Here is a 14,830-nt window from a genome sequence, read left to right on the forward strand (position 1 = left end):
ACATTTTGTCAGAGACATCAAGCTCCCGTGCGGGAAACAGAGACTCAAAGTCTCTTGAAAAGGCGAAAATAAACACCGGACGCAAAAATCTTCGCAAAGACAAAGCAACTCGAAATTTATTTTGGCTTGGTTATGAGGATAAGAGAAGCCAGAGAGATAAGAGCTTTTGTGAACGAACATCAATGATTTGGAATAGTTTTTGGAGAAAAAATATTGAAAATTATTGAAAAATTGCATATTTTTATTGCAACTGCATGAAAAAAAAGGAATTTACTCTAAAATGTTTGAAAAATTTTGTATTTGTTCATAATACATAATACTTCGAAACTTTTGTTTCAAATATTTATCAGTTATAAAAATTGTTAAAAATGATGAAAAAACTGTGCTTTAGAAAAAGATAACCAAAATTATTGCAAAAAGGAAAAAAAAAACCAAGATATGGGCGGAGCCTACTTCCGGTTTTTTTAAGAGGAATTAGTTTTTATTTCAGTTTGTAACTAAGTTCAACAATTTTTAAAATTCTGCTAAAGACTCAAAAATGAATTCATTTCAGGTTATGGCTTTCGGCGGGAATTTCAGTTTTCTATTTTTTTTTTTGCGAAAAATTCACAGTTTTTTTCAGAAGAAATTAATTTGAAACATTTTGTTGAGAAATTCAAATTTTCTGAAAACATTCAAACTTTGGCGGGAAATTTAAATTTTTTGAGGAACATTTTGGCGGGAAATTCAAATTTTATGAAAAAAATATTTCGGCGGGAAAATCAAATTTTCTGAAAACATTTCAGCAGGAAATTCAGATTTTCATAGTCAGACAGAAATAATAGAAAATATTGAAGTTTCTGGAAAGTTCTAAAAAAATATTGACATTTCTGGAATCGCCGCAAAATTGCAAGTATCTAGAATTTTCTGGAAAACTCAGGAAACTCCAGTGAAAGGTAGGACTCCTATAAATTTAAATTATACAAGTGATTTGAATACGTGTGAATTTCTAAAAATCTAAAAAAATCATTTACCTTCTCAGAATGGATAAGCTCTCTTAAAAATGTTTAAATTGAAACATATCTTAAATTCTGAAACACGGTAAAACAATACTTTTTGGATTGCTTGCTGATGATGGATTACGTGAACAACTGCTGTCACTTTTTTTCCTGCCAGTGTTACAGTGTTTACCGAGCTCTCAAAGAAATATTTCTACACGTAAAAAATCCCCAAAAAGATCAAAGGTGAAAAAAAACCAGAACTTCATCAAAAATTAGAAAAAAAAACAAAACAAAGTGATAGCACAAGACTCAAAGAATATCTTCACAGCACAACTCGACATCTACACGACGACGGCAGCGGTTGTAGTAGGAGTGATGGCAGTTTTGACCCTACACCTCCTGCGTTTCCTCAAGACCATACTCTCTCGCTTGCCTGCGGGAGCCGCATATCCCGGAGCCTCTCGAGCACGCTGTAATGCTCGGAGACAGCCGGGACGAAAGGGATGAGAGAGATGCGAAGAGTCACCTAAGAAACTGAGAGAGATTTGAGTGCGGTTTATTAAACACTTGCATGTCATTTCGCCACGATTCTTGTGTAGAAACATCCATGAAGGTTCTCCTGGAAACTTGGAACACGAGAAATTAGGAAAAATATGAGAAACAAAACTTCTACTCAAGAAAATTTAAAAATTGGTTTTCTTAAAAAATAGTGTCATATTTCAATTAATTCACGAGCATTCATAAATTGACAACACTTCCTGCCCACAGTTTTTGAAAATATTAACAGGAATGTATGTATATTGGAATTTTCAAACATTTCTAATTTACTTTCACAGTTTTTCAAAGATTTTTTAATTCCAAAATTTTAAATTTTAACTAATTTTTTTCGAATTTTTTTCCGGTGATAGGCTTCTATGAAGGCGCGAAAACGCCTGCCACACCCGCCATGCGGCGACGAGACGCTGAAACCGTGCCTGCCTCTCATGGAAGCCCCTCTTTTATTGTGATTTAGTAAATTTTTTGTCGAGCTTTTTTTTGGAAAATTTATATAACCTTACTCTGCAACTCATAGTTTAAAAAATTCATCATAATTCATCAATTTCATCATAATTCAAGTCTTTTGAACTGTTGCGAAATGATAATGATTCAGACAGTTATCATGTTAAATTTTTCTTATCATCGATGATAATTCCAATCAAAAACTCGATTTGGCTCTTAACACCCCCTATCAAGTTTCATATTTGAATTGCCAACTACTAACACTTTGATTCTGAGCTTTTGAACTGAAAATGTTGATTTCAATTTCCTTATTACTAACATTTTGCAAACTTTCTCTTGCTCAACAAGTTATCCCACTAAACACATTAATTGGAAACAATTTTGAAAATAAAATCGATGTAACTCCACCGTTTTCACTATATGTTTCTGCTCAAATGGACTCGGACTTTAATTTGAACAATATTTACGTGAAAACAATGGACAATCAGATTAAGAGGTAATTTGGTGTTTTTTATTAAAAATTGCTGCTGTGTTTTTACATAACTTTTTTGCATAGCTATCTATTTTGTCATACATTTTTAAGTCCTGTCAAAAATTAGGTTTCATATATAAGTACAATTCCCATCAACTTTCAGCCTGAAAGACCTGAGACACTCAAGGCAACATGCTGAATCTGGTCCGATTAGTCCATTTCAAGCCACTTCTCAAACGCTTATTACAACTAATTTGAGTAATGGCACGCTGGCTTTAATGAATGGGTTCATATACGTTACAACTTCCAAGCAATCAACAGGTAATGCAACTTTATTTTAAAATCTATTACATGTATTAATTTAGATCAATCATTCCGAGTCTACAGCGTGGATAACATTAACACAATTAAAATTAATGGAAACGTGGATGGAAATTGCACAATTGTTTTTCTGAACACTGATAGTCGAATCTTACCTGCACATAGTTCCTTATTCACAAAATGGCAACAGCCTCGAGATGCCACTGTTAAAATGTACAAAGGATACCCGACGGACGTGCTTGAAAAAAATTCAACTCAAATTTTTTCAAATCCAGTACTAGCCACCGGGAAATTATTGTGAGTTTTTTTTTCAATTCTGTGCTTCAGAAAACGCAAATCTCCTAATTTGTGCAGCTCGAAAATTTTGCGCACGTTTTCCAACAACACTCAAAACATTTTCAGATATATACCAACCGTCGAAACGTTCGCAGTTACCCTTGGTATATTCTACATGAAAACCACCAATGATGTCTACTTTCAAGTTGATTCAAGGAATATTGATTTTAATGGCTACAGCACACAAAATTATCAAACTACCGGATTTTTCATGAAATCTAAAGAAGTTGTCGGGCACAATGTGACGATCAACTGCCTTCGCGACACCCGCTTCAATGGAACAACTGGTGCAAATATAATGGGCTACATGCCAACTAAATATGGAAAAGTTACGGTACAAACCAATGACAATACATTTGCTGACTCTTTTACCGTCACCCCAGTTGATGGAATCCTCGGCGGCAGCGTTGACAAAATCGGTAAAAATATGACAATATCGTCGGTGGATACTGACGGTGGAGAGTTTTTCGTGCAGTATTATGTTGTGCAGGGAGAACAAATTTCGTCAACTTATGCTCCCGGAGAGCCCACACCTCCAACCTATGAGTCGACAACTAAGGGTGTTAAAAATTCGAAGTTAATGCTTGTTGTTGGTATTTTGTTCCTATCAATTTTATCTCTTTAAATTTCATTTTTGTTTCAATGAAACGTACTGCATCTTTGTACAATTTTTCTTCACATTTCTGATCCATATTTTCGAAATCGAAAAAAAAAATTTGCAGGAATTCAAAGCTTTCATTTGAAAATTGTGATAGATTGTTTTTTTTGTTGATAATTGCAAAAACACATACCGCACTACCTACAATACTAAAGCATATTCAGTACTACTATAGGAGTCTTACAGAGTTACAACAGTACTCCTACAGTACTGATACTGTACCACTACATCACTCATATGATACCCCTACAGCATTGCTACAGTTTTCCTACAGTACTGCAGTATACTGCTACAGTGCTGCTACAGTACTTCTACATTTTTACTAAAATACCCCTGCAGTACTGCCACAACTACAGCACTACATCAGTACCCCAATAGTACTTCTACAGTACTGCAGCACTGCCAAAGTACCTCGATCCATCTGCTCAACTATAAAGTCGCTTTGCACAGTTTATTCAGGCAAATTTGCTTCAAAACTTGGTCTGAAAGTTGTTTTCCGGTTGCGTGAGAACAAACAGTTTAACATGTAAAAAAGTCAAAAGCTTCAATCTAAAGCTCTTGCACTTCTGACTTGAAAATTAGATGTCCCTTGTGAACCGGCAGGCGAAACTCGCGTGAACACGAATTTTCGTATTTCCCGAGAAGTGAGAAAAAAGAAAGTGGGAGTTGCGGCTCCGGCTAGTATTTCCATCTGAAAAAGTAATCAAATTTTCATGTTTAGATTTATAAAAAGGCTTACTGTATTGACGAATCGCTTGACAAGGAACGCGGTGACATTTGTTATTTCAAAGTTTTGAGCAAATAAAAACACAACAGATGAAGCCTAAAAAGGTATAATTTTAAACTTTAACTTCAAATAATATGTTAATCTAATTTCACAAACCTGAAAAGCGACAAAAACAAAAATCGATTGCTTCAAAATGGATATCTCAGTGCTGCTCAATGAGCTCTGCTTCATATATGCAATTTTTGAAATAATTGCAATATAGATCACAAATATTAAAATAGGAATACCAATTTGCACTATATTTTCTATCTAAAAATAAGTTCGATTTTTTAGATTCAAAATAATAGTGATGATAATTACCAACTGAATTCCACCGGGCAGAGATTTATTGACAACAAGTTTGGTTTCACCTCTTGCTTCACATCTCAGTTGATATATTTTTGACTTGTTTTCATACCGATATTTGCAATTTGAAGTTATCAAAATAATTTCCACAATCAGAGCCAACACCCACACTGACATCAGCCAAATGTAGATTATTGAGCTAAAATTTAAAAATATATTTAATACCAGGAAAACAGCTGGAAACTGACAAGCTGAAAGCCGTGTCTGTGAGATGTCTTAAAAAGAAGACAAATGCACGGTGAATTGCAATCACCAAATTTGAGAATAGAATCGAGTAGTGGCAGAAATCGATAAGATGTGAGATAAACGAAAATATTTCTGAACTGGAGTTATTTTGAGATATCGAAAATTGAGATTACCGGATTGAACAGAATCTTTGGAAATTAAGGATAAGGTGGCTGGAACGTTGATTAACAGATTGGCGCAAGAAATGATGAAGACTGATATGGTGAGTTGCGCCAGAAACCAGAAAAACTTCATCTGCAATAAATTAACAATATTAGCCTCAACTTGAGTCTAAGCTCATGCCTAAGCTTAAACCTTATTCTGAGCCTAGCTTAATCCGCTCCTAAAAAAACCACACTTACAGGTTTGAAATATCCCCAGAGAAGCATAATTAGAACTGTAAAAACCGTTGTGAGAAGTGTCGTGATTACTGTTGACAATACAAATAATGAGATTATAAAATAGAAAGCCCCAGTTTTTGCCGACTCAGGGATTTCACCAAAATCCTGAAAATATTAGGCTTGTGCTGTAAAAGCCCAATTACGAATTTGAAAAAACTCACCTCATCAAGAGGAGTTTCGAAACCACGAACCATGAATATAAGTATGAGTATGACGAAGAGAGCTGAGCTACAATTATCACGTACCCGATTGGGGCAGTGAAAAAAATGGCAGGTGAAAACTATCCATGTACTAGATGTTGGTTCCGAGAACTCGAATTTGCATGCGTGATTTTTTGATATGGGTATTTTTAATCAGAGTATAAAACACAAAGTTGTGATTACATTTCATAATCAATTTATTCAAAAAGTACATTCAGTTTCAATTAATTTTGAATGCATAAAATGTCAGCTGTGTTCAAAATTTTATTATATGTACATAACAACATTCGGGCGCAGGACAAAAATGTCATTCCAACGTCCTCACACCTCTAACCTGCAAGTTAGATGCTCCCTGTGAACTGGCAGCTGAAACTCGAGTTGACACGAATTTTCGCATTTCTTTAGATGTGAAAAAGAAGAACGTGGGTGTTGCGGCGCCGGCCAGAATTTCCATCTGAAAAAAGCTCGATATTTTAGGATTAGAAATATAAAATTGAACTACCGTATTGACAAAACGTTTGATCAGAAACGCAGTGACATTTGTTATCTCGATGTTTTGAGCAATTAAGAACACAATTGAAGAACTCTGAAATTTGAAAATTATTTATTTTTCATTTTAGTTTTTGTTGGCATGCAGGCAGTAGGTATGTAGGAGGTAAGTATGTCGCACACTACATGCATGATGTTTATGATGCTAACCAACCTGAAAGGCGACAAAAACAAAAATCGATTGCTTCAAAATAGATGTCTCATTTTTGCTCAACGTGCTCTGCTTCATATATGCAATTTTTGAAATAATCGCACAATAAATCCCAAATATTAAAATAGGAATGCCAATCTGAACTATATTCTCGATCTGAAAATAAGTTTGAATTTTCAGATACAAAATTATATTCATGAATACCAACTGAATTCCACCGGGCAGAGATTTATTGACAACAAGGTTTGTTTGACCTTTCACTTCACATTTCAACTGATACACTGGTGTCTTTTTGTCGTGCCGATATTTACAATTTGATGTCATCAATATAATTTCCACAATTAAAGCCAATACCCAAACTGACACAAGCCAAATGAAGATTACTGGGCTGTAATTTTTCCTTTAATTTTTAGATAAACTTTAAAACTAACGAGCTGAAAGCCGTATCTGTAGAGTGTCTAAAAAAGAAGACAAATGCACGCTGAACTGCAATTACCAAATTGGAGAATATAATCGAGTAATGGCAGAAATCGATGAGATATGAGATAAATGAGAAAAGCCCTAGAATTTAAGCAAATTATTTCTAAACTTCGGACCGGAAGAAAACTAAAAAATACCTGACTGTGCAGCCTCCTTAGAAACCAAGGAAAGAGTAGCTGGGACATTGATAACTAGATTGGAGGAAGAGATGATGAAAACTGATATGGTAAGTTGGGTTAAAAACCAAAAGAATTTCATCTGAAATTTTAAATTAAAAAAATAAATGTTAAGCTGAGGATTTTTGTTGTTAACAAATAACTTCGCCTGTTTTTTATATTGTAAGAAGATTTATGGTTTTGTGTTTTATTAGACTCATAATACTCCAAAAACCGCTCATAGACTTCAAAAAAAAAATTCTCAAACATTTTTTATAGTGGTTCAAAATTCTCAAAAAAAAAAATTTGGTATCCGTCGGGTGTAATTACATTACTGAAAAGATGTCACAATTCAATATTTTCGCTAATGTTAGATTTTTCTTCGAATATTAGACAGCTATAAAGAATTTTTTCAAACTCCCTTACCGGTTTGAAGTAACCCCACAGAATCACGATTAAAGCTACAAAAACCGTCGTCAAAAGTGTTGTGACCACTGTCGATACCACAAATAATCCAACTACAAAGTGGAAAAGACCAGTTTTCGCAGACTCTGGGATCTCACCGAAATCCTGAAGTTGTTTGGGTAAATACGAGAATCTTCAAAAAAAGGAAAACTAACCTCATCTATAGGGCTGTCAAAACCTGAGTTCATCGCGTTAAGCACAAAATTTAAATGTAAAGAAAATAGACGTTTTTCTGCTGACAGGAGACAATTTAGAAAATCTATAATCACGAGAGCGGAGGAAATCACGACAGGTGAACTTGGCTCGTTGAATGCGTGATTCTTTGAAATTGCAGTTTTTAATCAGGTTAACGAAACACCTTTGAATGTTCAACTATTTTTTCAAAAGTATTAATGCGATCAGGTTTCTAAAGTTCATTACTGAAAAATGGGTTTGTCGTTGACGCACGATAGTTCGTTTTTGAAACTGACAGATATTTTCGGAAATTGCTTTCATATCTCAATTACAAATTGAAGAAGTGAGAAAATTTATTGCACATATTAGTGTCGATTAAAAGTTGAATATGAAACCGAAATGTTGTATTGGAACCAGGTTAATTTTTTCACATTAGTCATTAATTTTCCAAAAAGTGCAAAAATTATATTTAAAAAATAATCCTAGTTTGTAAATTATTTTCCAGGCATTCATACTGTGAGAAAAATGTCTCACCCATTGGCGTTCCAGCTCAAAAAACATAACCTCAGCTTTCGCAAAACAAATCGAATGAATCACTGTTCACATAATCCCACACAACATGAAAACTATTTTATTAATGTCAAAATTCTTAGAAGGGAAATGTTAATATTTTCGGGTTTCATAGATTTTGAGTCATTTCAGTTTTGCTATGTGAAGAAAAATTGTGTGACTTCCATGATTCAAACTAAATAATATGTAAATTATAGCGAAACAGGAAAACTAGTATTTTGATATTTCGATACAAAAAATAGCAAAACTGAAAATTGTGGTTAAAAGTTGTGGCAATGCAAATGAAAACACGATGCGTGTTCTGGTTTTAGAACTGCTGAGTGGAGTGAATTGTAGATATCATTCGTGATTGGTTTTTTTGCAATGTGCTAATGGTGTTCTTCCGACTGTCAGTCTAAATTAACAATTTAAATAGAAAGTCCTGCATAGTTTTGCAATTCACCTTCAATCCCAGTTTCATCCATACCCCATTTCTGATAGTCTTGTTGAAAATAAAATAAATCAATAATGGAGCAGCACTTCCGAGTTGCCAGCAAAATTGACCACTTAGCACAATCAATAAGGGGACTGTTATGTAGTTCTCGATTACATAAATTGCGCAAGTAAGAAAGTTTACAGCACATATGAGTGTCGATTGAAACACTATTTGTCGACTCTGGAAACAGAAAATAATATTGGTGTCAGGTAGGGCTCCTAGCTGAGTTAGGCGTGAAATACGGGCCTCACGCCGACGTTGCTGTTCGCGTGCAATGAAGTGCGGAAGGTAGTTATTTGGAAGCGGCCGACATGTTCGGGGTTCCGCGCCGCACAATAGTGGCTGACGCCGTGAAGCGCCAAATTTTCTTGAACTTACCACTGTTTTAGATGTTGACCCTCTCTGCGCATGTTTCCCCTTTGCAATAAGAACAGTGCAAAACAATGCATACAAAAAACAAGTTAACACCACAACCAACAAATTGTTGAAGAAAACAGGAAAGTTATCATATTCCACTGCCCTTCCCTCAAAAATCATTGGGTCAAAAAACCAAGAATGAAACTTTGAAGTGAACACAATTGGTGCATTGTACCAAAGAAACCATATTCCATAGATGATAGGAAGAATCAGCAGTAGGTAGGTTCGTTTATCATCGAAAAGCACATGCCCATTGTCAGGAAATGTTAAATCTAACGACCTATTTGCAACCAACAGAATTGTCGTGAGACATGAGCAATACCAAAAACTTTTGCCAACAGTTCCGGAAATGTAGATCAAATTTGGATATGAACAGAACACGGCTCCCTGATATGCCAAGAAGCCAGTGATTATACAGTTGACAATTATGGAACCAAAGTCCACGGTAGCCAAAAGTGCCATAATTTTATAGCATGACATGCTGAACTGTTTCTTCTCAAAAATTACGAAAAACACGGGAATGTATAGCACATTGATCAGGATTCCATAGGTTGCCTCGACTATACCAAGAATTGGACGACGTTCACCATATTTTTCAGACCATTGTTCAGATGTCAGATTTTTGACGCTGAACATAAAGAGGATTTCAGAATGAGCAATCAAACAATCCGTAAAATAAGTTAAGTTTCAAGCTATATTTTCTAGAAATCATTTCAAAAATCTTGCTCTAAAACTTAAAATAATTCAAGCATAATTGTTGATTGAAGATTTATTAACATACCTGCAGTTGTACAATGGAATCGAAAGCACAGAACCATACTTGTACACTTGATCCATTTTCAGTCGGAGCAGCGAACGCCAAAATAATTACCGTATATTCTCTATTAGTGCGGCATCTCTAATAGTGCGGCATCTCTATTAGTGCGGCACCCCTACTGCCCTTTCGAAAATTAGTGCGGCAGTCTCTAATAGTCCGGCAGTCTCTAAAAGTGCGGCACCCCTTCTTTTTGGTTGCGAAAGCTACCTCAAATATTTGATTACTCCAATGGTATCCTTGTTCAGTCTTCAATAATTTCTCATATATTTTCACTTTAGCATTGCATTTCAGTGTCTTTGGGAGCAAAATACACAATTTTCATTTATTTTCACATGAAATATGAGGTTTTATGTGGGAATTTGAGTTTACTACTCTCGAAAGCAGTAACTTCAAAATGAAAATTAATTGTCGAGAATTAGTGCAGCAGTCTCCAGTAGTCCGGCAGTCTCTAATAGTGCGCAAGTCGCGAAAGGCCCGGAAATTAGTGCGGCATGCCGCACTAATAGAGAATATACGGTAACTGAAATGAAAACACGAATCGAATGAGATTTGATGAAAATACATTCCCATGCAAAACAAAGAATCATTTCAAAAAACAAAACAGATCAGGGCGGAGAAATAACGATTGAATAATTTCAGTTGCTTCAAATTACGAGAGATAGGGAAACAAAGAAGTTTTTTTATCGGAACAAAATTTTGAAAACCTATACAAAAAACTGTAGAAAAATTAAATGTTCGAGAATCCTCCAGCTTTAAAGGTGGAGTAACGAAATCTGGAAAATATTTTCGAATGAGTCCAAATTTTCCCCAGATTTCATATATTTTTGTTTTTCCATAATTCCATTTGTATGTATTGCAAATTTGTATTTGTTTGTTTTTCCGGATTATCCGGATGCGATCTTTCGAACATATCTACCGTAACCGATCTTTTGCGTCAGTATTTGTAATTTTAACAGAAAATTACAAATTGTTTCTAAGTTCATTTGGACATTTTGTCTTCCGGCGACTGCACTTTGCCCCACAGTCCTACCAACTCAAAGAATCTGTTTTTGTGTTCGATTTACACCCCTGCCTCGGACTTCAAATATATCTTTTTAATCAACTTCGAGTCAAAACGAAATCAAACGTTTATGAAAGCCCTTGTGAATTTCTCATCCTATAAAATGTTTTAAGATACTCTTGTCCCATTTTTATAAACATGTGGAAACGAAGTTTGTGTGAGCATATTAATATAATAATTGTAGAATTCTTAGTAAAATCGAACACTTTATTATAAGCAAACAGTACTTTAGCTTTAGTTCAGTAAATCTCGATGTCAATGAAAATAATAAAGATATTGCGACTTTAAGTCGTATACACACACTTTAATACATATAATTTTGCTTATGAAAGAGTAAAAGTTGCTATAGAGCCTCTCGTGACAGTACTTCTCCTGCCAATCGGAATCGATGACAACCGAGGTTTAGCAGCCGCAGCTCGAAATCCTATCAATTCTAGGAAAAAGTACTGGTAAGGGTCGTAGTACAAAAATAAGGAGATGAGACACACGGTTGGATGATTTTCAGAGAGAAAGTCGACGAAGTATGTTATTCCAGGAATGTAGAAATCGAGTAGAATCGTGATGAATAAAACCGAAAATGGGATGCAGCAGAAGGCAAAGAAAAGGAATGTCTGAAAAATTTTAGGAGATTGGAAAAATAATTGGATCGCTGCTCACCTGGAAAATTGTCCGATCATTGAACTTCTTGTGCATTTTCTTAGTAGCGTCAGATTTTGTCTCCATTCTTTTCGATAAAACCCAAAACGCTATTTTCGCAGATATATAGATTGCTAGACCAATTGAGCAATAATTTACAATAATTAAAACACACAAGAAATTCTCAAAAAATGTTTCCGCCGAAGTCACAATAATTGCAGTTGGAGACCACAAGCAATCTGGGTAGAACTGTTCAATCTGTGAAGATCAACAACTATATGAAAGCTCTTCAGAAAAACCATACCATCATGACTTTTAGTTTCGCAGAATTTTGTTCCGGAAGTTGGAAAATCATCATTGGAGTCACCCAGAATCCGAGGATAGCCACAATTAGGTATACGATAAGTTCACAGCATTTTCGTTTAAAAGAGAGAGTTGGCCGGTATAAATCAAAAATTAATAAGAGTCGGCCGGTGAAGAGAATAAGCCAAGAGGTTTCGGTTACTGAAATATTCAATTTTAACTGATGGAAAAATGGTAATTGAGTTGAGGGTACTGTACATAGTATTACTGCAAAAATACTGTAGGATTACTGTACTTTTTGGACAGATTAATTTTTTGACGCTTGAAGGGATATTTGGTTGAGTTAGTGGAGGGGTAATGTCGGGGCTCGAAGGATAGTAAGCAAGGGCGTGCGGAAAACGATTTTTCCAGAACCTCGGCAAATTGGCAATTTGCCGGAATTGAAATTTCCGGCACAAATTGGCAATTTGCCGAAAATACAAATTTCCGGCAAACCGACAAATTGCCGGAATTAAAAATCACGGCAAATCGACAATTTGCCCAAAAATTAAAATTTCTGGCAAAACGGCAAATCGGCAAATTGTTGGAATTGAAATTTCCGGCAAATCAGCAAATCGGAAATACTCCGAAAATAAGAGTTTCTGGCAAATCGGCAAGTTTCCGAAAATGAAATTTTCTGGCAAATCAGCAAACTGGCACTTTGCTGATTCGCCGAATTTTTCGACAAAAATTTGCCGAACGGCAATTGCCAAATAGTTTTAGAAACTTCTGAAAAATTAAAGAAACTTTGAGAAACTGCTAAACCCTGTAAATTGACAGAATCTTCTGGAAATTCGGGGAAACTTTAAAAATTTTTTGAAATTTTGTGTTAATTCTTCAGAAAACTACTGAAATTTTTGAGAACTTTCTGGAAAGATCTGGATTTTTTCGAAGTGCTGGAACTTTTGAACCGTTCGAGAAAATTCTAAAAAAAGAAAGATTTTTAAAAACTGTTGGAAGGTCCTCAAAGTACCTGTTAAACTAGAAAACTGCTGAAATTTTTCCAAATAATTTGTCACATAGTAATGGTGCTCTGCACTGTAGATACTAGTTACCCACCTCCTTTTGCAATTAGGTATGCTTCATAAAGAACCACAGCATCCACACTATTTTTCAAAAACCCATCGATTCTCAAAACAACTGATGGTTGAAAATCAAACATATCGATGAGAAACGCGTTTAACAACCACTCAACCGTGAAACTGAAATTTAATAAAATCAATTTTAAGTTTTTTTTTTCAAATTTTTCAAAAACTATACCAAACAGTATGAATGTAAATTATCCATTTGAGAATTCCAAAATTTTTCGGTGATTTTCTGAGCACACAAAAATGAGCAAATGGGTAGAAGAGAGTGATGATAGATGAATAAATGAACTTCACATCGAAATATGTATCTGGATTTTCATTCCAAATTGAACGAGACTTGTTCATAGCTTTACCCAGGTAAATGAATGAAAAAAAAATTCCCGGTGTTATTGTATTTTTTAAGCGTTTACCGGGAACTGCGTATTAGATAGATTAGATCATAAAAACTAAATTAGACTTCCGGCTATGACTTATTCAATTACAATAACAAAACTGCACGTGATTATTTTATTTGGCAATCCATTTTTATTGTAAATATATGTGTAATTTCTTTTCTCGAGACTGACAAAAACAAAAAATCCAGATTTTTTGTGATGACGTAACAAGGCTGTAAATTTTACATTTTGAGAACGAAAAAACTTTCAACCAATCAGCGATGCGCATGGGGCGTGGTCAACGCTTCTGATTGATGGACGCTAGGGCTGCCATGCAGGCGCCAAACCGCCTGACAATGCGGCGCGAAACCCAAAAAGTGTCGGCCGCGGCGAAAGACTCACCTTTCGCAATAATGTGCTGTGAACGCCATGCCTCTGACTTCTCGCCATAGTGCAGGAAGGAGGCGGGCAGGTTGGAGGCAGGCGTCAGGCCCTGACACCACGCCTGCCTCCCTTGGAAGCATTAGTGGACGCTTTTTCGATTCAAATCTGTGGAAAAATTGTAAAAAGCTTATTATTAAACAGACGTAAAATTTTGAGACAATTGCGTCAGAAATACCAACCTCAACACGACAGATTTTAGCTATATTCAAAAAAGTGTGTGCCTTGAAAGACTACTGTAATTTAAGAGTTTTTTCGATAAAGTTATGTTATAACAATAAAATAAACCTGAATTTTCGTGGTTGAAAACTATAAAAATTTGATGAAAACTCATTAAAGGCGCACACTTTTTTTGCGTTCATCAAAAAATTGTCGCTTCATGACCGAGTACCGTATTTTCTGCGCTAATCACAAATTTGAGGCAAATACTCATTGACTCCAAAATTATTGATTACCTGTTGCCTACCCTTGCTCATTGCCTACCTCTTTCTCAATGACTGTTTGGTAATTTGATCAGTGTTTAAATTGTTTTAATGCAAATTTTAAAAAATTTCACGTGAGAATAAAAATTATGTTATTTTTGTTTAATTTTTAGGTCATTCCAGAGAAGAAATCACCTAAAATGAACATGAAATTCGTAAAAAGCGTGTTCAGCATTCTAAAAATATTTTTTTCGACCCAAAAATCCCAATTTGATTTTTTCGCCCATTTCTCGAGAAGCAAAAGTCCGATTTCATTTTTCGGAGCGAATGACGATTTTGGAGGTGGACAGTGTTTTTTGAAAGATTTTTTAGGACATTGTAGAGACATCAAAAAAGTGATCATTTTTCAAAATTTCAAGTCGATACGTTGAATATGAAGATTTTTATAAGCGAAATTGGATTTTTTTGAAAAACGGTCTGTAACTTGGCG

General features: G+C 35.1%; 5 protein-coding genes across 5 annotated transcripts; 1 reads left to right on the forward strand and 4 right to left on the reverse strand.

The window, feature by feature from the left end:
• Positions 1–2,177: 2,177 nt before the first annotated feature.
• Positions 2,178–3,797, forward strand: F54E2.1 (CUB_2 domain-containing protein). Its single transcript, NM_071360.8, has 4 exons — positions 2,178–2,475; positions 2,615–2,772; positions 2,817–3,069; positions 3,175–3,797. The coding sequence occupies exons 1-4, from the start codon at positions 2,270–2,272 to the stop codon at positions 3,731–3,733; spliced, it is 1,176 nt and encodes a 391-aa protein (NP_503761.2). The 5' UTR covers positions 2,178–2,269; the 3' UTR covers positions 3,734–3,797.
• Positions 3,798–4,217: 420 nt separating this feature from the next.
• On the reverse strand, positions 4,218–5,767 carry F54E2.9 (G-protein coupled receptors family 1 profile domain-containing protein). Its single transcript, NM_001316809.3, has 8 exons — positions 5,686–5,767; positions 5,486–5,629; positions 5,258–5,378; positions 5,087–5,216; positions 4,854–5,037; positions 4,650–4,802; positions 4,506–4,589; positions 4,218–4,457 (listed from the first exon to the last, which is right to left on the reverse strand). The coding sequence occupies exons 1-8, from the start codon at positions 5,716–5,718 to the stop codon at positions 4,311–4,313; spliced, it is 996 nt and encodes a 331-aa protein (NP_001303738.1). The 5' UTR covers positions 5,719–5,767; the 3' UTR covers positions 4,218–4,310.
• Positions 5,768–5,903: 136 nt separating this feature from the next.
• On the reverse strand, positions 5,904–7,836 carry F54E2.5 (G_PROTEIN_RECEP_F1_2 domain-containing protein). The gene is made up of 8 exons (NM_071361.4): positions 7,680–7,836; positions 7,486–7,629; positions 7,042–7,162; positions 6,856–6,985; positions 6,629–6,812; positions 6,428–6,580; positions 6,227–6,310; positions 5,904–6,178 (listed from the first exon to the last, which is right to left on the reverse strand). Exons 1-8 carry the CDS (start codon positions 7,710–7,712, stop codon positions 6,032–6,034), a joined length of 996 nt encoding a protein of 331 aa, NP_503762.3. The 5' UTR covers positions 7,713–7,836; the 3' UTR covers positions 5,904–6,031.
• An 826-nt stretch (positions 7,837–8,662) lies between these two features.
• On the reverse strand, positions 8,663–9,997 carry srt-34 (Serpentine Receptor, class T; the record flags this gene model as incomplete). The annotated part of the gene is made up of 3 exons (NM_071362.1): positions 8,663–8,923; positions 9,122–9,788; positions 9,942–9,997. 3 exons carry the CDS (start codon positions 9,995–9,997, stop codon positions 8,663–8,665), a joined length of 984 nt encoding a protein of 327 aa, NP_503763.1.
• A 1,363-nt stretch (positions 9,998–11,360) lies between these two features.
• On the reverse strand, positions 11,361–13,448 carry srh-36 (Serpentine Receptor, class H; the record flags this gene model as incomplete). Its single annotated transcript, NM_071363.3, has 5 exons — positions 11,361–11,648; positions 11,695–11,931; positions 11,978–12,177; positions 13,075–13,217; positions 13,276–13,448. 5 exons carry the CDS (start codon positions 13,446–13,448, stop codon positions 11,361–11,363), a joined length of 1,041 nt encoding a protein of 346 aa, NP_503764.1.
• Between the last annotated feature and the right edge of the window lie 1,382 nt (positions 13,449–14,830).

Source organism: Caenorhabditis elegans, chromosome V (genome assembly GCF_000002985.6).
Source record: "Caenorhabditis elegans chromosome V".
Classification (NCBI taxonomy): Eukaryota; Metazoa; Nematoda; class Chromadorea; order Rhabditida; family Rhabditidae; genus Caenorhabditis; species Caenorhabditis elegans.

Excerpts from the sequence above, each read along its gene's own strand:
- F54E2.1 (NM_071360.8), top strand. The coding sequence starts at position 2,270 with ATGTTGATTTCAATTTCCTTATTACTAACATTTTGCAAACTTTCTCTT. Across the intron at positions 2,773-2,816 it reads AACTTCCAAGCAATCAACAG|ATCAATCATTCCGAGTCTAC; the intron begins GTAATGCAACTT and ends GTATTAATTTAG. Across the intron at positions 3,070-3,174 it reads CTAGCCACCGGGAAATTATT|ATATATACCAACCGTCGAAA; the intron begins GTGAGTTTTTTT and ends AAACATTTTCAG.
- F54E2.9 (NM_001316809.3), bottom strand. The coding sequence starts at position 5,718 with ATGGTTCGTGGTTTCGAAACTCCTCTTGATGAG. Across the intron at positions 5,630-5,685 it reads TCGAAACTCCTCTTGATGAG|GATTTTGGTGAAATCCCTGA; the intron begins GTGAGTTTTTTC and ends TAATATTTTCAG. Across the intron at positions 4,590-4,649 it reads TTGTTTTTGTCGCTTTTCAG|GCTTCATCTGTTGTGTTTTT; the intron begins GTTTGTGAAATT and ends ATACCTTTTTAG.
- F54E2.5 (NM_071361.4), bottom strand. The coding sequence starts at position 7,712 with ATGAACTCAGGTTTTGACAGCCCTATAGATGAG. Across the intron at positions 7,630-7,679 it reads TTGACAGCCCTATAGATGAG|GATTTCGGTGAGATCCCAGA; the intron begins GTTAGTTTTCCT and ends AAACAACTTCAG. Across the intron at positions 6,813-6,855 it reads ACAGATACGGCTTTCAGCTC|CCCAGTAATCTTCATTTGGC; the intron begins GTTAGTTTTAAA and ends GAAAAATTACAG.